At 61.5% G+C, this 22,250-nt stretch overlaps 1 protein-coding gene across 1 annotated transcript; it reads right to left on the minus strand.

Annotated features, from left to right (window-relative positions):
• Positions 1–3,206: 3,206 nt before the first annotated feature.
• Positions 3,207–19,577, minus strand: OAF (out at first homolog). The gene is made up of 4 exons (XM_008150191.3): positions 19,018–19,577; positions 7,650–7,784; positions 4,612–4,792; positions 3,207–3,961 (listed from the first exon to the last, which is right to left on the minus strand). The coding sequence occupies exons 1-4, from the start codon at positions 19,411–19,413 to the stop codon at positions 3,699–3,701; spliced, it is 975 nt and encodes a 324-aa protein (XP_008148413.2). The 5' UTR covers positions 19,414–19,577; the 3' UTR covers positions 3,207–3,698.
• Positions 19,578–22,250: the final 2,673 nt, after the last annotated feature.

The raw sequence follows: 22,250 nt of genomic DNA on the forward strand, positions 1-22,250 counted from the left end.
GGCTGCCGGCACGCTGGGGGCTGTCTCAGGGCCTGGCAGCGCGACCCCATCAAGTGGGGAGGGCGACGCTAACCGTGCCCGCCGGGCTGGGCGCCCCGTGTGGTGGTCTGGTCTGACGCTCCTCGAGGTTGCTGTGAAGCTTTTGGTTTTTCAATCTTCACCAGACGTGTTTATGGATCTGAGAGGAAGAGAGAGACACACGTGGCTCTCGATGGGCTGCCTTGTGTATGCACCGCGACCGGGACCGAACCCGCAGCGAGGTGTGTGCCCTGAGCAGAACCGGCCGCAGCCATCGTGCGCTGGATGCCCGTCTGCTGAGGGGCCGCCGCCTAGGCAACAGCTGAGGGTTTGAAAGGAAAGAAGCAATTCTGCCTCGACTGGAGCGTTCCCAGCTGGGCACTTCCGGCCCAACAAATCCTGCCCTGCCCGGTGTGGCTCAGTGGCTAGAGCATCAGCCTACGGACTGAAGGGTCCCAGGTTCGATTCCGGTCAAGGACATGTGCCTGGGTTGCGGGCTCAGTCCCCAGCCCTGGTTGAGGCCTGTGCAGGAGGCAATCAATCCCTGTGTCTTTCTGACATTGGCGTGTCTCTCCCTCTCCCTCCGCTCTCTCTAAAATCAATGGGGAATGTCTTGGCTGAGGAGTAACAACAAACCACTCTAAGTTTTGCCTAAGCTGCCAGCCCATGAGGATTTGGGACTTACCAGACTCCACAATCTCATGAACTGATTCCTCAAACGTCTCAGTCTCTCTCTCAAGACCACTCCCCACTCAGCAGGAGTGGGGACACGGCCTCCCGCACATGCTAGTGGCTGGGACGGCCCACTGGGGAGATTTGATGGTTCCTACCAAGTACCGGCCAGTTTGGGTCTCATTGCTACATTCTGTGCAGCCATGGCCGGTGAGAGCAAGTCACAGTGAGCCATTCGATGGTCTGGCCGCCACACGGCAGCGTCTCAGGTGGGTGCCAGCAGCAGTCTGCCCGCGTGCGGTGCCGGGAAGACGGGAGGTGATGGTGGCCTCTCCCTGCGGGCCCTGGGACTGGGGCTGGCCATGGGGCGACCGCTGGGGAGCACAGAGCCACGCCCGGAATCACTCCCAGGAGCCCACGGGGGACTGTATAAAACCCGAGGGGCCAGAGGAAGGAGCCCGCTGTGGGTGGGTGACCTCCCGGGCTCCGCACCCCACGCGCCTCGGAGGTCAGCAAAGCCGCCCCTCCGTGCTCACTGGTCTGTTTAACAAGCTCCGAGGTCCGACGCCCCGACGCCTGTCAGCAGGACATGGCCGCGGCGGTGGAACTGGGGTGCCCTGGTGGCTTGGCCCCAGGTCTCAGGGGACCTTAATTCTTATCCCCATGACCGACACCAAGCAGGGGCCCCAGGCAGGGGGCAGTCCCAAAGGAATATCAGAAAAACACTCCAAGTCTTGAAAATATTACTTTTTACAAAAGTATTGATTTCGGCTATTTTGAAAGTGAGTAGGGAAGGCATATGATTTGGGGACCCCACCCCCTCAATAAAAGCAGACACATAGGCCCTAGCTGGTGTGGCTCAGTGGACAGAGCGTCGGCCTGTGGGCTGAAGAATCCCAGGTTTGATTCCGGTCAAGGGCATGGACCTCGGTTGCAGGCTCTTCCCCAGCCCCAAGCCCTGGCTGGGGCGCGTGCAGGGGGCAACCAGTCAATGTGTCTCTCACATCGATGTTCCTCTCTGTCTCTCCCTCTCCCTTCCGCTCTCCCTAGGAATCAATGGGAAATCCTCAGGTGAAGATTTAAAACACACGAAAAGGCAGATACACCGGGTAGAAGGTGCCTTCTCCAAGTAGTGCCTCCCTCATCCCGAGGAGGGCTGAGGGCTCAGGCCCAAGCAGCAAGGAGGGGAGGCTGGAGAGTCCCAGGGAGCAACGCCCCCCCTCCCGCGCTCCCCCTCCAGCGTGGCTGAAGCTTATCTTTGCAAACAGGTTGAGAGAGAGGAACGATCGCCTGAGGAGGTCTCCCCACAGACCCCTAACTATGGCCATGGCCAAGCCTGACTCACAGCCCCGCTCCAGCCTGCACAGGTTCAGGGGCCTGTTCTGGGGTGCTGGGAGCAGAGTGGGGGAGCTGCCCCCTCTCCACGGCCTGTGAGGAGGCGGACTTCCCTGGTCCCCTCTTCCTGAGGAGCTGGGACCCCAAGACTTCCCAGCCCCTGAAGCATAGCCCCCGCCCACCTTGCCAAACTCTCACCACCCTTCAGCCTCCACCCACATCCCCTCGCATCCAGGGCACTTTGGGCAGTAAATCCAGGTGTCCACCCGTCCTCTTGGGAGTCCTGCGGCGTCTGGCCCGGCACGCAGGCGACAGGTTCGAAGGGAGGGGCTTCCGGAGTGTGGGCTGGTGTCTGGGTTACGGAGGAGGATGGGAGGAGGATGTCTGCTCCTTTCATGGACAGAAGTCCTATGTAACAAAAGCCTAATGTGCCAAGTGTCCAGTCTCCCAGTCTGTTCAACCAATCACAGCGTAATATGCTAATGATATGCTAAGGCTGCTCAACTGCTTGCTGTGACGTGCACTGACCACCAGGGGGCAGACGCTCCAACTGTTAAGTTAGCTTGCTGCTGGGGTACGCCGATCAGGACTGAGTGAGATGGGCTGGACACACCCTGGAGTCCTCCCGGGGTCCCTCCCTGGCTGGCCAACCTCCCGCGCCCCTCCCCGGCCCCGATCGTGCACTGGTGGGGTCCCTCGGCCTGGCCTGTGCCTTCTCGCAACCTGGGACCCCTCAGGGGATGTCAGAGAGCTGGTTTCAGCCCGATCCCGCGGGCCAGGCCGAGGGACCCCACTGGTGCACCAATTCGTGCACCGGGCCTCTAGTGATGTAATAATAGCTAACACCGTGAACACACGTGCTGGGCACCTGACATGTGTGAACTCACTTACGTCTCACAATTAAGCTGATTTCACTGCTGAGAGAGCTGAGGCAGAGAGGAGAGCAACTTGACCAAGACTGCACAGCACAGAAGAAGCCAGACCCTCAGGATTTGAAGCCTTGAAGTCTGGTTCTGGAATGTTCGTCGTCTCTCTTGACTGAATATACTCCATACTGCCTGCCACTGTCTGGCTTGCTCACCTGTGTCTGTCTCCTCTTCCCAGTGCAGGGTTCGTCTGTAACCCCAGTGACACCCACCCGCTCCTCGCCCCACCGCACCACGGGTCCGACACCGGTCAAGTAGAAATGGAAACGTTTAATTTCTGGTAGAAACGATAAATACTTTGCACTAAAAATCTGGAATTCAAGTTTTCCTCATGCTTCATGCTCCCCCTGTCCCAGAACCCCGCAGACACGATTCTGCTCAGAGGGAAGGAGGTGCCGCCTGCCTGTGGCCAGGGCCGTCTGCGGAAAGGCACGGGTGGCTGCTGTGGGGAGGCCACAGGAAAAGGCACTTTGTAGGGTCTAAACCTGCAGAGTTCAACAGGAGAATCACAGGCCATGGCATTTGGTGGCTTGAAATTGGGGGGCTGAAGGAGGGGTGCAGTGTGCAGAGCCCCTTCTGTCAGACACAGGGGGGAGCGGGGCTGCCTTCACGATTACCCCGCACACCACACCCCTCTTCACAGTCATGAGTGACGGGCAGAGGCTCTGGGCTGAGGGGAGGGGAGGGGAGGGGAAGTAAGGCCTCCGGGGGTTGGGGGAGGTGTGGTGAGCCCCCCGCACTCCCCAGCTAGGGGTCTTCCTCCCAGGGGCACAGCTGCCGCTGAGGCACGAGGAAGGTGAAGCTGTAGCTCTTCTGGCAGCTGCGGATGCCGCACTTGTAGGGTGCTGGGCGGTCCCGGCCGTGGCAGTACTTGAGCATGCAGGGGTACCAGGCCAGGCTCAGGCCGTAGTGGCAGACACAGGGCGCCCCCCGGTCCCCCGCCTGCCCGCAGCGAGGCAGTGCCTGTTCTATGTCCATGGGCAGAGCCTTGAACATGGAGCTGTCCACACCTGGGGGGGGGGGGGTGCAAGGTCAGAGGGAGGTCAGGGGGAGAGAGGCAAGGTCAGGGGGAGGTCAGGGGAGGGGCGTCCCCTGGCAGAGGGCCCCTCCGTCAGGGCTCTGGGCACCTCATCACCCCCAGGAGCTAAGCATCCCGTCGCTGCCTCTGGTGAGGAAAGCATCAGGGAGCGTCGCCCTCACAAGCAGGAAGGAGGGGGGCTGCCCACCTGCTGGCTGCGGGGGCACAAGTAGGAACTCAGGAAACGCTTCTTCAAGGGAAGGTACCTGAGGAGGACCAGGAGGGAGGGCAGGGGCCCCGGGAGCTCAGGATGCCAGGGCGTGGGGCCGACGGGATGGGCACATGGGCTGCGGGAGGCGGCAGGGCCCAGGCCCGGGCAGGCGCAGTGGCTACTGGGGACCAGCCTCTGGGGACACGTCAGGCTGGTGCCTCAGTTTGGGGTGCAGCCCACGGGAGTCTGCCTCCCGCCCCCCACCTCGTGCCTGGGCCCATCTGTGCCCTCACCAAGATGGGTGGGGGGCGTGTGGGAATGTCCTTCCGGGGCCTGGGGAGCCATCGTGCTGGGAGGGCCCTTCCCTGAACCCCACACGCCACGCGCACCCTATCCTGTCTGATGGGCAGGCGGCGGGCAGACCAGCGCACCTTGCTCCAGCCAGAACCGGACGTCCTCCTGGCGGGTGTAGATGGCATCCGTGGCCTCCGCACACACGTTGTGCAGGTGGGGACTCAGCAGGGCCCCCTGGCTGAGGTTCACGGCCACATCCATGTGCAGCCGCTCCAGGCCCCGCGCCTCCTCCGCCTGACGCACTGCCCGTGGGTTCTTCTGTGGGAGGAGAAGGGCCACTCCCACCAGGTCTCTGGATGCGCTGGCGGCCTCAGCGCCTGGGCCCATCTGAGGGGCATTCAGGAATCCCCAGCCCGCCTCCAGCTGCAGGGACGGTGATCATCGGCCCACGTCCCCATCACCTCCCGTCCCCCATCGCCTCCCACGTCCCCATCGCCTCCCACGTCCCCATCGCCTCCCGTCCCCCATCGCCTCCCACGTCCCCATCGCCTCCCACGTCCCCATCGCCTCCCACGTCCCCATCGCCTCCCGTCCCCCATCGCCTCCCGTCCCCCATCGCCTCCCGTCCCCCATCGCCTCCCGTCCCCCATCGCCTCCCACATCCCCATCGCCTCCCACATCCCCATCGCCTCCCACGTCCCCCATCGCCTCCCACGTCCCCCATCGCCTCCCACGTCCCCCATCGCCTCCCACGTCCCCCATCGCCTCCCACGTCCCCATCACCTCCCGTCCCCCATCACCTCCCGTCCCCCATCGCCTCCCACGTCCCCATCGCCTCCCACGTCCCCATCGCCTCCCACGTCCCCATCGCCCCCCACGTCCCCATCGCCTCCCACGTCCCCATCACCTCCCGTCCCCCATCACCTCCCGTCCCCCATCGCCTCCCACGTCCCCCATCGCCTCCCACGTCCCCCATCGCCTCCCACGTCCCCCATCGCCTCCCACGTCCCCATCGCCTCCCACGTCCCCATCGCCTCCCACGTCCCCATCGCCTCCCGTCCCCCATCGCCTCCCACGTCCCCATCGCCTCCCACGTCCCCATCGCCTCCCACGTCCCCATCGCCTCCCACGTCCCCATCGCCTCCCACGTCCCCCCATCGCCTCCCACGTCCCCCATCGCCTCCCACGTCCCCATCGCCTCCCACGTCCCCATCGCCTCCCGTCCCCCATCGCCTCCCGTCCCCCATCGCCTCCCACGTCCCCCATCGCCTCCCACGTCCCCCATCGCCTCCCACGTCCCCCATCGCCTCCCACGTCCCCATCGCCTCCCACGTCCCCATCGCCTCCCACGTCCCCATCGCCTCCCACGTCCCCATCGCCTCCCACGTCCCCATCGCCTCCCACGTCCCCCATCGCCTCCCACGTCCCCATCACCTCCTGTCCCCCATCGCCTCCCACGTCCCCCATCGCCTCCCACGTCCCCATCACCTCACGTCCCCATCACCTCACGTCCCCCATCACCTCCCGTCCCCCATCACCTCCCACGTCCCCCATCGCCTCCCACGTCCCCCATCACCTCCCACGTCCCCCATCGCCTCCCACGTCCCCCATCGCCTCCCACGTCCCCCATCGCCTCCCACGTCCCCATCACCTCACGTCCCCATCACCTCACGTCCCCCATCGCCTCCCACGTCCCCCATCGCCTCCCACGTCCCCCATCACCTCCTGTCCCCCATCGCCTCCCACGTCCCCCATCGCCTCCCACGTCCCCATCACCTCACGTCCCCATCACCTCACGTCCCCCATCGCCTCCCACGTCCCCATCGCCTCCCACGTCCCCATCGCCTCCCACGTCCCCATCGCCTCCCACGTCCCCATCGCCTCCCGTCCCCCATCGCCTCCCGTCCCCCATTGCCTCCCACGTCCCCATCACCTCCTGTCCCCCATCACCTCCCACGTCCCCCCATCACCTCCCGTCCCCCATCACCTCCCGTCCCCCATCACCTCCCACGTCCCCATCGCCTCCCACGTCCCCATCGCCTCCCACGTCCCCATCGCCTCCCACGTCCCCATCACCTCACGTCCCCCATCACCTCCCGTCCCCCATCACCTCCCGTCCCCCATCGCCTCCCGTCCCCCATCGCCTCCCACGTCCCCCATCGCCTCCCACGTCCCCATCGCCTCCCACGTCCCCATCGCCTCCCACGTCCCCATCACCTCACGTCCCCCATCACCTCCCGTCCCCCATCACCTCCCGTCCCCCATCACCTCCCACATCCCCCATCACCTCCCGTCCCCCATCACCTCCCACGTCCCCATCACCTCCCACGTCCCCATCACCTCCCGTCCCCCATCACCTCCCGTCCCCCATCGCCTCCCACGTCCCCATCGCCTCCCACGTCCCCATCGCCTCCCACGTCCCCATCACCTCCCGTCCCCCATCACCTCCCACGTCCCCATCACCTCCTGTCCCCATCACCTCCCGTCCCCCATCACCTCCCGTCCCCCATCACCGAGCCAGACAAGCCCAGGCTGGCGGCCTCAGCGCCTGGGCCCATCTGAGGGGCATTCAGGAATCCCCAGCCCGCCTCCAGCTGCAGGGACGCTGATGCCCAGCGCACAGCTGCCCCCGCAGCTACCCCCACCGTCCTCTGCGGCCCACGAGGCACCCAGTCCTGCTGGCCCAGGGCCAGGGGGCAGGCTGTCCGGGGAGAGTGCCCTCCGGGGCTCCACAGGCACAGGGACCAGGCCAGGGAGGTGCAACCCAGACAGTGAGGGCGGCACTGGGTCTGAAGGCAGAGCCGCCTTCAGGTGCGAGCACCCAGCTGCGCTGTAAGTGGGGGTGCTGACTTTAGGGGCTGGAGGGATGCGAGTGGAGGGCTCAGTGCAGACCAGGGATCTGGGTACGAGTTCAGGTGTGGCCAGGGCAGAGTCGGGGGGTTCAGGCCTAGAGGGAGAGCGGGGTACAGGTCTGAGTGCTAAGACTGGTGCTGGCAGGATGAGGTGGGTGCAGGCTGGGGCCACGCTGGCTGCAGGGTGGGGGCGCTGGGCGGAGGGGGCGCTGGGCGGAGGGGGCGCTGGGCGGAGGGGGCGCTGGGCGGAGGGGGCGCTGGGCGGGAGGGGGCGCCGGGCGGGAGGGGGCGCCGGGCGGGAGGGGCTGGCGCGGTGGCCTCACCTGCCGGAGCTTGGCCATGGCCTCGCTGGGGATGATCTCGTGGTCGCGCAGCCGGGTGACGAAGCAGAGCGCCTGGAACTGGCGCTGGCCCTTCTCCAGCTCCCCCAGGACCAGCGCCCGCAGGATCCTCACGTGCTGGGGGAGGGGGCGCAGCTGACCGGAGCGGGCCTGAGGCCACCACACGGACACCCCGCACAGACGCCCCTCCCGTGGGCGTAGGAGTCACCTTCCCCATTTAACCCCGCGACTGAAGAGAAAGAACACGCCGGGTGTGGGGTGCCGTGGCGCCCGGACCGTCCCCACAGGAACGCCAGAGGCGGCCAGAGCGGAGCGGTGCAGGGCCGCCCCGCACCTGGGGTGCCCGCTGCCCTCACCCCCGCAGCCTTGCTAACGGCCCCGGGGGAGTTCCCAGGTCCCGGCCAGAAGTGCCTCCATCTGCCGGGCCGGCCCTGCGGGCGGCTCAGCGGTGGGAGGAGCCCCTCCCGTGCGGAGGGTGTCGGTTCCATTCTCGGTCAGGGCACCGGCCCAGTGTGCAGGTTTGATGGCGGTCGGGGCGCGTGCAGTAGGCAACCTGTCAGTGTTTCTCTCCACGGATGCTTCCCTCCTTCTCCCTCTCCGTCCTCTCTCTCTGAAGTCCATTTAAAAACCTGGTCCAGGCCCCGGCCCAGGAGAGACCCTGCTGACGACAGTCCTGGTCTAGGAGGGCCGCCCTGGCCTCACGCACTGCACACCCGTGGGGGCTGCTGTCCACCTGCTCGCGCGGAACGGCCCTGAGAACAGTCGGGCCCCGGGCCGGGCCCCACGCGAGGGCCGTGGTGCCGCCCGCGCCCTCAGCCTGTGACTGTGGCTGCGAGGAGGCACGGTGCCCGCCGCGGGGCTCAGAGAGCTGGGTGTGGTGGCCCCGGGTGACCCTGTAACCGGCACTGCTGAAGCCGCGGCTTCCCCGGACGTTCCTCTCACTTCCTGTCCCCAGAAGTGATCTCGGGGACAGTGAGCTGCGGGAGTGTCTCCGGAGGTTTCCCACGCATCGCACAGAACGGGAAACGGAGGCCCGGCGCACAGAAGGGGAAACGGAGGCCCGGCGCTGCGGCTCCACTGGGCTCCTGAGGGCGAGTCAGGGCCGGCTCACAGCTTCTCTCAGCAGGAGATCGGCCCTCGGGCCCCACCAGCCCCCGGCCTCCCGCCCCGGGGTCGGCTGAGGGGGCACTGGAGGCTGGTGCCCTCATGCAGCTGCCACTGCAGGCTCGGTCCTGCCAGGAGACTTCACACGGACCCCACTCCCGGGCATTTTCAGAGCCCAGAGCGCTGCCCACTGCCCGCCGCCTCCTCGGAGCTCTCAGCAGGGGCCTTTGGAGCTCGGTCCGGAACCTCCGAGTGCCTTTCCCATCCGCCCGTCCCACTGCCGGGGACCCCGCTTCGGGACACCACCTGCCCACCAGCAACAGAAAGCAACCGCTGTTACTCCTCATCCGAGGACTTGTCCACTGGTTTTCAGGGAGAGAAACATCCGTGTGAGACACATCGACTGGCTGCCTCCTGCGGAGCCCCAACCAGGGCTCGGGCCAGGGAGGAGCCTGCAGCCGAGGTACCTGCCCTTGCCTGGAGTTGAACCCGGGACCCTTTGGTCTGCAGGCCGACACTCCATCCCCTGAGCCACAGTGGCCAGGGCTCCTCTGTTTGAATTCTTAGACCAGGCAGAGGAGGAAGGAGACCCCAGGCTCCGTACCAAACAACAGTGCCAACCACACGCCACCCAGGGGGCGCAGGGGGCTGAGGAGAGGGAGCGGGACTTCCCGCTGGAACAGGGCGTCCTCGGTGTCTCATTTATTGGTGCCGGACGCAGGTCATGAGGCTCATGCCTGGGAGAGACAAGTCATGGTCACGCTGAGTCAGGAAGGTCAGCCTGCCTGTGTCACATCTGCAGCAGGACTGTGATGGGGAGGGGTGACTGCTCCAGGTCATGGGACAAGAGGAAACGCAGCCAGAGTTTAACGGAGGCAGCCTGACCCCGGAGGCCGAGGTCTCGAACCACACGCACCAATGCTCCCAGGACCGCGAGTCTGCTTTCCTGGACGCCCAGCTACAGAAACTGACGCTCAGGCCCAGAGAGGTCGTGCTGCCTGCCTGGGCCACACAGCTGGCGCGGGCAGAGCCAGGAGGAGACCCTCTTCCGGCCGTGCCTGCCCACCGGGCACCTGGCGGGGGGGGGGCGGCCCCCCCCCCCCCCCACGCCTCTGTGTGACCAATGAGCAGCAGCATCCGACACAAATCGAGCAAGACGAGGCCGAACAACCGTGACCTGCCTGCCCTCAGCCTCGTCCTGTTTCTCCGGAAAACCGCCCCCACTCGCTGGCTCCTGGGAGGGGAGGGGCAGCCCTAGTTTCGGGGTCTCTGACTCTCCCAACCGAGCAGGGCCTCCTCCCTCCTCCCTGCCGCTCAGGGTCACTGAGGCTCCAGCACAGGGCGTCTCAGAGGACGTCTGGCCAGTCCACGCCCAGGCTCCTCCACACGGAACGTGTCCCGCGATGGCCCCCCGAGGCGGCCTCGCACCCAGGCAGGGGCACGGCGGGTCGAAGCAGGTCCTCGGACCTGGGGCTAAGGGGCCCGCTCCCAGGAGCTCCTGGAACTGCCGCTCGCCAGGCCGAGGAGGCGTGGTCCCGGGCAGGGGCGGCCGGGCTGGTGGAGGCCGGGGAGCGGGCCCTGGAGCGAGCCCTGCCCAATCCTTCGGTCTGAGTGCGGGTCTGAGAGCGACGCAGGGCGGGTACCTGTGAACAGAGGCCCTGGGGCCGGGCCACCTGCCCAGGTGACCTCGGGGGATTTCCCAGTCTCAGCACCTGAGTCCCCACGTCTGTGGTGACTACAACCAGCAGCACCCTCCTCAGGGGACGGCGCGGAGGGCAGCGAGAGGCCCAGGACAGCGGCTGACCTCTCCGACCTGCGGCTTGGCCTTGCCCGCTGCTGGCTCCGACCCGCAGGGCAGGAGGCCGTTTCCGTGGAGAGGCACCCGAGCCCCGGAGGGCGGGACGCTCTGGGCCTGGAAGCAACCAGCCAGCCAGTGGGAGGGCCGGCCGGCCAGGACGGCGGGAGGGCGGGCGGGTCTGCACACAGCGCCCGCACCCTCCCGGGGCCCCAAACCCAGGCGCTGGCCCTTCCAGCACCAGCCACCAGCCACGCCAGGACCTTCCGAGAGCTGCCTCCTGGGAGGGGCGGAGGGACGGAGGGACGGAGGGACGGCCTGGCCCCACCTGCACCCGGAGCCACGTCTTCCTCACATGCCTGCTGCTTCGCAAACCCTCACCCCCAGGTGCTCAGCATCTGAGCAGGGCCCGGCCCCCCGGCTCTTCCTGTCCCCTGCCCCGGCCCCTGCGGCTCAGTGCGCTCCCCGCTCTCCACACGCACCGCTGCGCGTCCAGCCCCTCCCTCCTCCCTCCCAGACTGTCCCCCCCCCCGCAGATCCCCGCCCCTCCCCTCACTGAAGTCTCTGTGCCCCCACCCCTTCTCCCCAGCCCAACAGCCTACCGCACAGCGCACCTGACCCCCACCCCTGACCCCCACCGTCCCGTCCTCGCACTCAGCGTCAGCCAGGGGTCTCTCCTCTGCCCTTCATCCCTCCTGCCGACACCGCCCCAGCTCCCGCTGCCCCCCTCCGACAGCCCTTCTCCAGAAAGCCCCCACAGGGAGCGAGGACTAAAGGGACAGGATGGGGCCCTGCCCCTTCCTCTTGCCCCGCCCCCCGGGTTCTCAGGAAGCAGCTGCCCCCCTGCTTCCCACCCCCGGCTCCCCACAGCCAGCACCTCCCCGGCGCTTCCTGTCCCAGCCTCTTCTCATCACACACGCCGGGGTGCCGGTCAGGAGGCCGGGACGAGCCAACCTAAATACTGACTCCTCTGCCCGGGCTGGGCCGGACCCACGCCTCCCAGCCCGTGCTGGCCGCCCTGCCCAGGGCCCTTGAACAGGGGAGTGGAGTCCCCCCGAGTGGCCAGCCCATCCCAGGCTGCTGCCCAGGGCACGCCCGCCATCAGGAGGTGTGCCCGCCATCAGGGCCCGGCTGGGACAGGGCTCTTGTCACTGGGCCGCGCCCACTGCCCCTCCTCCCCCGCCCCGCCCCCAGCCCTGGGGCTCCGGCCGCCAAGTCGCCAAGTCACCACTGCCCTGACCCCTGACCCTGTGGGGAAATGCCCTGACGCAGTCAGGCCCACGACCTGCTGACTAGGCTCCTAGGATGGGGCTCAGGGCTGCCTCTCACCGGGTTTCCCAGCCAGACCCCCCTGCTCCCTCCGTCACTGAGACCCCCCGTGGGGCAGCAACGGAAACACCTTCACCTAAAGGGCAGAGCGCCCACTGCTGATCCCTGAGCAGCTGGGACAACGGCTCAGCAGGCAGGAGAGCGCGGGCCTGCCCGGGCTGGCGGGCACCCCACTTCCCATCACGTCCACCACGTCTGCTGGGCAAAGGCCTCGCCTGCACCTCCCACAAGCCTGCAGCCCCGCACTCTGGGCCTGCTGTGCGCCCACAAGTCTGAGCTTGGGGCGCAGAGAGACGAGGGCTGTGAGCCCACGGCTGGTGAAGGTGGGAAGGTGCACAGAGCATGCTCCACAGCATCTGAGAGCCTTGTGAAGGCGGCCACAGCCTGCCGCCGTCTCTCTAGCCCAGGCGTCCTCAAACCACGGCCCGCGGGCCACATGCGGGTGTTTCTGCCGTGTTGTTTTTTTTACTTCAAAATAAGATATGTGCAGTGTGCATAGGAATTTGTTCATAGGTTTTTTTAAACTACAGTCCGGCCCTCCAACCGTCTGAGGGACAGTGAACTGGCCCCCTGTTTAAACAGTGTGAGGACCCTGCTCTAGAGGCTATAGAAGGGGGAGGAAGGGACCAGTCTCAGGTGCAAAGATGACAAGGGGTTGATATTCAAAATTCACCTGGGCTAGCCCGGCTGGCGGGGCTCAGTGGTTGAGCATCGACCTAGGAACCAGGAGGTCAGGGTTCGATTCCTGGTCAGGGCACATGCCCGGGTTGTGGGCTCAACCCCAGGTGTGGGGTGTGCAGGAGGCAGTCGATCCATGATTCTCTCTCATCATTGATGTTTCTATCTCTCTCTCCCTCTCCTTTCCTCTCTGAGATCAATAAAAATATATTTTAAAAATCTCACCTTGGCTTGTGAGAGGGGCCCAGCATCTTCTCTGACCATCATGGTATGAAAGTAGAAATCAATCCAAGAAAAAAACTGAAAACACACCATGGAAGCTAAATAACACGTTACTGAACAAGGAATGGGTTAACAATGAAACCAAGGAATAAATTAAAATATCTTGAAACAAATGAAAATGAATACACAACAACTCAAAAACTATGGAACATAGAGAAATCAGTCCTAAGAGGGAAATTCTTAGTATTACTGGCCTACCTCAAGAAACAAGAAAAATCTCATATAAACATCTAACTTTACACTTAAAGGACTTGAAAAAGAAGAACAAACAAAGCGCAAAGTGAGTAGAAGGAAGGAAGAATAAGGATCAGGGCCTACAGAAACAATACAAAAGGCCAGCGGAACCAAGGGCTGGTTCTGTGAAAAGAGAAACAAGACAGACCTTTACCCAGGCTCACTAAGAAAATAAGAGAGAGGACCCAAATAAGTAAAATCAGAAATGAAAAAGGGGAAGTAACAACTGACTCCATAGAAATACACAGGATTGTAAGAAAATATGAAAAACGATATGCCAACATACTGGACAACGTGGGAGAAATGGACAAATCCATGGACACATACAATCTTCCAAAACGGAATCAGGAAGATTAGAAAACCTGAATAGACAGATTACAACTACTGAAATTGAAGCAGTAAGCCAAAAACTCCCAACAAACAAAAGTCCAGGACCAGATGGCTTCACAGGTGAATTTTATCAAACATTTAAAGAAGAACTAACACCTGTCTTTCTCAGACTATTCCCAAATATCCAAGAGGAAGGAAGACTCCCGAGCTCATTTTATGAAGCCGGCATTATCTTCCTTCCGAAACCAGAAAAGACACTACAGAGAAAGGAAATTATAGGCCAATATCCCTGATGAACATAGATGCTAAAATCCTCAACCAAATATTAGCAAACTGAATCCAGCAATACACTAAAGAAATAATACACCATGATCAAGTGGGATTTATTCCAGGGATGGAAGGTTCATACATGACACACCACATAAACAAAATGAAGGATAAAAACCATATCCTTCATATGATCATATCAACAGATGCAGAAAAAGCATTTGATAAAATCCAGCACCCATTTAAGAAAAAAACCCTCAGCAAAGTGGGACTCCAGGGAACATACTTCAGCATAACAAAAGCCATACATGACAAACGCACAGCCAACAGCATACTCTCAACGGGCAAAGACTAAAAGTGTGTCTCTTAGGACCAGGAACAGGGCAGGGATGCCCTCTTTCACCACGCTCCTTCAACATGGAACTGGAAGTCCTAGCCACAGCAATCAGACAAGCAGAAGAAATAAAAGGCATCCAAATTGGGAAAGAAGAAGCAAAACTGTCCTTATTTGCAGATGACATGATACTGTATATAGAAAACCCCAAAGACTCCACCAAAACACTACCAGAACTGATAAATGAGTTCAGTAAAGTAGCAGGACACAAAATAAATATCCAGAAATCAGTTGCATTTTTATACACCAATAATGAATTATCAGAAAGGGAAACTAAGAAAACAACCCCACTTACAATTGCATGAGAAAAATAAAATACCTAGGAATAAATTTAACCAAGGATGTAAAAGACCTGTACTCAGAAAATTATAAGACACCGAAGAAGGAAATTGACTATATAAATAAGTGGAAGAATATACTATGTTCATGGATAGGAAGAGTTAACATAATTAAAATGTCCATACCACCTAAAGCAATCTATAGATTCAATGCAATTTCCATCAAGATACCAATGGCATATTTCACAGAATTAAAACAAATATTGCAAAATTACATATGAAACCACAAAAGACCCCAAAATAGCCACAGCAATCTTGAGAAAGAAGAACAAAGTTGGAGGAATCATGCTACCTGATATCAGACTGTACTACAAGGCCACAGCAATCAAAACAGCACGGCACTGGCATGAAAACAGACACAGACCGATGAACAGAAGAGCGAGCCCAGAAGCAAACCCATGTCCTGGGGTCAATTAATATTCACCAAAGGAGGCGAGAATACAGATGGGACCTATTCCATAAAAGGAGCTGGAAAAATTGGACAGGTGTGCAAAAAATGAAATTAAGCCACTTTTTTACACCACACACAAGAATAAACTCAAAATGGATTACAGACTTAAATGTAAGACTTGAAACCATAAAAATCCTAGAAGAAAACATAGGCAGCAAAATCTCAGACATCTCTCCTAGCAATATTTTTGCTGATATATCTCCACAGGCAAGGGAAACCAAAGGAAAAACAGACAAATGGGACTACATCAAACTAAACTGTTTTTGCAGAGCAAAGAAACCATCAGCAAAATGAAAAGACAACCTGTGAATGGGAGAAGGTACCTGCCGGTGTTACATCTGATCGGGGCTGATACCCAACACTGATAAAGAACTTAGCAACTCAACACCAAAATGAACAGTCCAATCAAAAAACAGGCAAAGGACCTGAGTGGGCACTTCTCCAAAGAGGACGTGCGGATAGATGGCCAACAGACACATGAAAAAATGCTCAGCGTCACTGACCATCAGAGAGATGCAACTTAAAGCTACAATGAGGTACCACCTCACACCTGTCAGAATGGCCACCATCAATAAATCAACAAACGACAAGTGCTGGCGAGGATGCGGAGAAAAAGGAACCCTCGTGCACTGCTGGTGGAATGCAGACTGGTGCAGCCACTGTGGAGAACAGTATGGAGTTTCCTCAAAAATTAAAAGTGGAACTGCCTTAATACCCAGTGAAGAAAATTTTTTTTAAATGTCATGATATTTGAAAATCTCTTTCTATATCTGTGTGTGTGTCTGTGTGTGTCTGTGTCTGTGTGTGTGTCTGTCTGTGTGTGTGTCTGTGTGTGTGTGTGTCAGTGTGTGTGTCTGTGTGTGTGTGTGTGTGTGTCTGTGTGTGTCTGTCTGTGTGTGTGTGTGTGTGTGTGTGTGTGTCTGTCTGTGTGTGTGTCTGTGTGTGTGTGTGTGTGTGTCTGTGTGTGTGTGTGTCTGTGTGTGTGTCTGTGTGTGTGTCTGTGTGTGTCTGTCTGTGTGTGTGTCTGTGTGTGTGTCTGTGTGTGTGTCTGTGTGTGTGTGTCTGTCTGTGTGTGTGTGTGTCTGTGTGTCTGTCTGTGTGTGTGTGTCTGTGTGTGTGTCTGTGTGTCTGTGTGTCTGTGTGTGTCTGTCTGTGTGTCTGTGTGTGTCTGTGTGTGTGTGTGTCTGTGTGTGTCTGTGTGTGTCTGTGTGTGTGTGTCTGTGTGTGTGTGTCTGTGTGTGTGTCTGTGTGTGTCTGTCTGTGTGTGTCTGTGTGTGTCTGTGTGTGTCTGTCTGTGTGTGTGTGTGTGTGTGTGTGTCTGTGTGTGTGTGTCTGTGGGTGTGTGTGTCTGTGTGTGTGTCTGTGTGTCTGTCTGTGTGTGTCTGTGTGTGTGTGTGTGTCTGTGTGTGTGTGTGTGTGTGTGTTTGTGTGTGTTTCTTATTTCTGTTTCCCTGGAGAACTCTGACACATGGTGCTTCAAAAAGAGGTCCCTGTGAGGGGCTGCAGGCTCGGTGCCGACTGCTGTGTGACTTCGGGTCTGTCATTCAACCTCTTTGAGCCCAAGCTTAGCAGGGAGGGTCCATGCCGAGATGCTCTCTGAGCCACGACTATGACAGTGAATGGCTTCTATTCTTGAACACTTGGCACAACAGCCAACACACGTGAGCATTTTGCATGGATTCCTGCTTAGTTCTCACAACAGCCACGCGGCTTGTACCATATTATCCCCATTTTTCAGATGAATACGTGAAGGCTTGCAGAGATCAACTAGTTCGCCCAGAGTTGAATCTGTCTCATTTCAATCTGGACTATTTCCCAAAGGTGATAAAATGGCAAACACCACTATTCCCAAACAGACTAGGGACTTTCCCCAAACGACCCCTAATGGATCTGGTACAGGAAACAAAAGGAACACTATGTCCAGGCATTTTTTTCCTACAAGAAAAATTAATTACTTCTAGACAGAACTTCTTGCCGGCACCCACCACAGGCTCTGAGGCCTGAGGCCTGAGAACCGGGCGGTGGAGACTGGACGTGGGTGGGAGTGAACGCTAGTCCGCATGGCACACCTGGGCGCTGGCCCAGCCCCCCCAGCCCCGGGAGCAGGAGGTTCCCTTTCTGAGCCGTCCGCTCCCCCTTCCCGCCCTCGCTGGTGAAAGCACCCTGAGAAGAATGGCAGACACTGGGTGAGGTTTGAGCTGCTGTGGGAATTAACACGGACTCCTGCAACTGGCCACAAACAGGTCCCTGACCGGGCAGCCGGCCCACCCTCAGTCCCCCTGCCCCAGCTCTCGCCTCTCCTGGCCTCCAGGGAGAGCAGGCCGGGCTTCAGGCTGCAGCCAGAGGCTATAGCGCTCAGCCCGGCCGCCCTCACTGACGCCCTAGCCACAGCCTTGGCTGCCGGAGCAGTGCCCTCGGAGAGAGGGCTCCAGGTGCCAGCTCACAGAAGGCCGGGCAGGCACTGGGCAGGGGACAGGACGGCCAGAGGCTCACTCTCGGGCAAAGGCCCCATGGAGGGTGGGAAGGGGAGGTTGGGTCTGTTTCCTGAGGGGTCCAGCCACGGTTTGGATTTTCTAGGGAAAGAGCACACTTGACTACACCACCCTGGAGTTCAGGTGGGGGAGCGGGAGGACGGGGAGCGGGAGGAGGGGAGGAGGGGGAGGAGGGGGAGGGGAGCGGGAGGAGGGGGAGCGGGAGGTGGGGGAGGAGGGGGAGCGGGAGGAGGGGGAGGAGGGGGAGCGGGAGGAAGGGGAGGAGGGGAGCGGGAGGAAGGGAAGGAGGGGAGGAGGGGGAGGAGGGGGAGGTAGGGGAGCGGGAGGAGGGGGAGGAGGGGGAGCAGGGGGGAGCGGGAGGAGGGGGAGGGGGAGGAGGGGGAGCGGAAGGAGGGGGAGCGGGAGGTGGGGGAGCGGGAGGAGGGGGAGCGGCTTCCCTCTGCGCGCATACACACACACACACACACACACACACACACACACACACACACACACGCATCGCCCCCTGAAGGAGAACCTCGCTGGCCCACATCCTGCTGAGTAAGACAGGCCACAGGGTCCTACCCGCCCACCCCCAAGTCACATGCGGATGACAGGCCAGCGTCAGGCCGGCCTCCGCTGCCCACGGGGCCTCGGTCCCTGGCGGGCTGTGGCTGAGTCCCCGGCTGCCTCCCAGCTCTGCCCCTTCTCAGGCTCCAGACTCTACAAGCGGGGAGAAGAGGGCTCGGCCAGGGTCCTGCAGCCTGACCTTCCGGCCCGGCTGCCCGCTGGCTCAGTCCCTGCCCTGGCACAGAGGGCCTCCTCTGATCAGGAGAGGGGCTGGGGGATGTGGGCGATCAGAAGCTCCCGGGGTGCTATCCCTCACCCACCTCCTCCTCCAGGACTCCCCTTGTTGGGTCATGTTAGTCACTCATTGCCCTTCAGGCCCGCTGCTGACCCCCAGCACCTCCCTGACCCCGGGAGCCAGGTCCACCTCTGTTCCCTCCACAACACACACCTGAGTAGAGGCTGGTCTTTCCTCTCCTCCCACAATCAGGGTCAAGACATGGGGGCGGCCAGCCCTCCCTCCAGGCCTGGAAAGGGGTGGCATCTCCCCCAGAGCCCAGGACCCTCCGAGGCCTCTCCCCGGCCAGCCTGCTGCAGGCTTCCCAGCGCCCCGGCCCGGCCCGGCACAGGCAGCTCTGCTGGGCCTGCGGGACCAAGGGCCCAGCGCGGCCCGCGCCGCCTCCGCCTCCCCAGCCCAGGAGAGCGGAGCAGAAGGGGGTTCACAGACTCCAAGGGGGGCCGCAGGGCCTGGAGCCCCTCAGTTGTCCAGGACACGTGAGAACGGAGGACCGGGCCAGAGGAGGACTTGCCCGGACCACAGCAAGGACCCGGTCTCTGGCTCCGGCCGGACCGCCCGCAGGGGCACCCAGACGTGCGGCCAGAGGCGGCGGGGGCGGGACGGACCTGAACCGGGTCTGCGCTCGGAGGCTCCGGGAGGGCTGGGCGCACGGAGTAAGGAGGGGAAATGGGGGGGGGGGGGGCTCGGAGGGCGCAGAGGGGTCCCGGGAGAAGGACGGGCCGTCTGGGCGCTGGGGACCCAGGCACGGGGGTAGAGAGCAGCCGCACACACGTGGGCAGGGGGCGCCCCTCCCGGCCCGCCGGCGGCCTCACCTTCCTGAAGTCGGCGGTGAGCGAGACCAGGGCGCCGTCGGGCTCGCGCAGCTCCAGGCCGACGCTGTCGCCCGCGCTGTCCGCCTGCAGGCGCTCCTCGGCCACCCGGCCGCCCGGCAGCCGCACGCGCACCCGCAGCTCGGCCCGCGCGCCCCCCGCGTCCGCCAGCAGCGCCAGCAGCGCCAGCAGCAGCGCGCGGGGCGCAGGGGGGACCCCGCGGCCGCCCGGCGGGCGCATCCCGGCCCGGCTCGCGGCGGGCGGGGGCGCTGCCAACTTCGCTCCAAGTTGGAGGAGAGTTTGGGGCGCGCGGGCGCGGGGGGCGCTCCGAGGCGGACGGGCCCTGGGGTCCCGCGGCTCCCGACTCGGGCGCTCGGGACTCCCAGTTGCACTTTTCATTCAATCCCGCCCCCCGTCACTTCCTTCGGAAAACAAACCGCCCGACCTGCCTTAAAGAGGCCGCGCACCTTCCGCCTTAAAGGGCCCGCGAGGCCCGCGCCCGCCCGGCCAGAGGGGAGCGCCGCCCGCTTTGTGGGGAGGCCTCTGGGGCTCCCCCTCCCCGCCGTCCCGCCGGCGACCCGCTGTGTCAGGGGCTGGTTCTGCGTAAGTCCCGTCCTCCCAGCAGGGCGGGGCTGGGGACTCTCCCCCGCCCCCCTTTTTGGCTGGTCCTCGTGCCACGTGGATGCAGTCGTGGGGCTTGGAGTTGCAGGGTCCGGTTTGGTGTCGGGGTTTCTCTGACAAAGCGGCTCCTGCAAAACCAGACCTCACTCGCGGCGGCTTCCCTCCGACCTGGAAGGAGCGGGCGGAGGCTGCTTGCTCCGCGCCCTCAGGGTGACGTCCTGGGGGGTGAGGGCGCCTCCGGCCCTGCCCGGCTTCCTCCCCACCAGCCCCCTCCTCCCTATTCAGGGCCGTCCTGCGTCCTGCCCGTCCTCTGTCACTGTCTGAGCTCATCCAGGGAAAGGCTAGGTTCCAGGCCACTCTGGAGACTGTCCAGGGACTCAGGACACTGGGGCGCCGCCATCAGGGCTCTCCACAACCCCCAAGAAAACAGGACTGCCCTGCCATGCACCCCAACAATGGGCTTGGTGAAGGCTGGGAGCCTAGGTGCCTGCTTCCCCTGAGCATCGGTGTGATTGGGCCGTTTTACAGTCTTGGGCCTGCGTGTCCCTGTGGGGTGGGAGTGGCTGAGGTCGCCAGTGCCAGCGAGGGAAGCCCGAGGTGATGCTTGGACTCCTGTTCCCTGATGTCCGTGGATCACTTCTGTTTATTCTGTGTCCGCACGTTTTTAATTTTTTAATTTTTATTGATTTCTGAGAGGAAGGGAGAGAGAGAAACATCAATGATGAGAGCGAATCACTGATTGGCTACCTCCTGCACCTGCCCCAACCAGGGCCAGGGATCAAGCCTACAACCCAGGCATGTGCCCTTGACCATAATCAAACCCAGGACCCTTCAGTCAGCAGGCTGACGCTCTATCCACTGAGCCACACCGGCCAGGGCCGTGTCCCCATGTTTTATTCTGAGATCTTGAGTGCAGATAAGTGAACACCCTCGGCCCTGACCCTCCGGGACTCCATGGCTCCCAGCACAGGCTCCTGTCGGGACCAGGGATGCCACAGGCCCGGCTGCAGGCGCTGTGCGGGCGAGAGCAGGGCCGGGGACTGCGGGGCCGGAGTCAGGCCAGACCAGCTCTCGGGGCGCACTCAGGGCTCTTCCCCCGGCACAGACGGAGGGGGCCCAGGCTGCCGAGCTTGGGGTTTTCTGAGCTTGCCTTGCCAACCTGCGCTGGAGGCCTGTTAAAAGCCCGGTCCCAGCCCGGCCCATGTGGCTCAGGGTTTGAGCATCGACTATGCACCAGGAGGTCACGGTTCAATTCCTGATCAGAGCACATGCCTGGGTTGTGGGCTCGATCCCCAATGGGGGAGGGAGGGCATGCAGGAGGCAGCCAGTCAATCATTCTCTCTCATCATTGATGTTTCTCTCTCTCTCCCTCTCCCTTCTTCTCTGAAATCAATAAGAAAAATAGATTTTTAAAAAAACCTGGTCCCAAAATCTAGCCAATTAAACTCCCTGGGGAAAACCCTGAAAATATGTTTTTTAACAAAATCCCTGGTGATACGTGATATAAGGGTTTGAAAGTTGGTACTTGTCTGAGGGTTAGGGACAGAGAATATAAAGCAAACATCTTTCCTGGAAAGCGGGCTGGCCGGGACTTTACCTCCACGCCGGAGACAGGCAGCGGCCAGGGAGGGGTGGTGGCACAGAACAGTGTTTTCTCCCAGAGCCCCGGGCTGGCAGGACTGAGAGCTGTCTCAAAGCGCCCATGCCTGACGGGTCCCCGGTGGGAAACCCTGCCGCTACGGTCCCCCACACTTCTCAGGGCCTCGCCTATCGGGGGCCTTTCCTCACTCCCCTGTTTCAGGTCCTGCCCCCTTCCTTCATCACTCAGCTCTGCCCCCGCCATATTCCCAATGGGACCCCAGAAGAAGGATGCAGACAGCCCCCTGAGTCTGTGTTCCTGTTTCGGTCCCTCTGGCTGTCTCTGTCTCTTTAAATTCTGGGTTTGGAGATAAGGTTCCACCTCCTCTCTTTCTACCACCTCTTCCCCCATAATCAACGTCTTACTTAGTTAAACCGCAGATCAACCTACATTAGGAATGTGAAGTCTCACTTCACCATGTGAACCCGACCTCTGTCCCTACTGCTTCCGTGCGATTGTACCTGACCGGCTCTTCACAATTCAGCACAAAACACGAGTTTCCTGGGAAGACTTTCCCGGCTCCTGACCAAGGCACAGCCCTGCCCTGTGCTGGCCGCTCCCACCTCTGACTGCAGCTATAACCCCAACAATTGTCATAGCAACGCCCATCATTGCATCCTTACTGTGTTCAAGTTCTGTGCCACGCACTTTACACGTATCATCTTTTAAAACACGGTCATAGCAACCCTCCAGAGCAGGTTCTACTCTTAGCCTCTCCTTACTGCTAGGAAATGAGGCTTCAAGAGGCGAAGTGACGTACGCAAGGCCGGACGAGCCGCGGAGCCAGCAGGGGCTGAAAACACAGGCCCCGCCACGTGCTTCCGCTCTGAACACAGGCACCCGCCTGCCGCAGCCCTGCGATCTTCCTGCCCAGCGGCCCATCCTGTGCTCTTCTGAGATCTAACGGTCCCTGCGGGCAACCTTGTGCCCAGTGAGGCCGGCCTCAGAGCACAGTGCTTCCCTCACCCCCGCCGCA

Source organism: Eptesicus fuscus, chromosome 13, assembly GCF_027574615.1.
Source record: "Eptesicus fuscus isolate TK198812 chromosome 13, DD_ASM_mEF_20220401, whole genome shotgun sequence".
NCBI classification, from domain to species: Eukaryota; Metazoa; Chordata; class Mammalia; order Chiroptera; family Vespertilionidae; genus Eptesicus; species Eptesicus fuscus.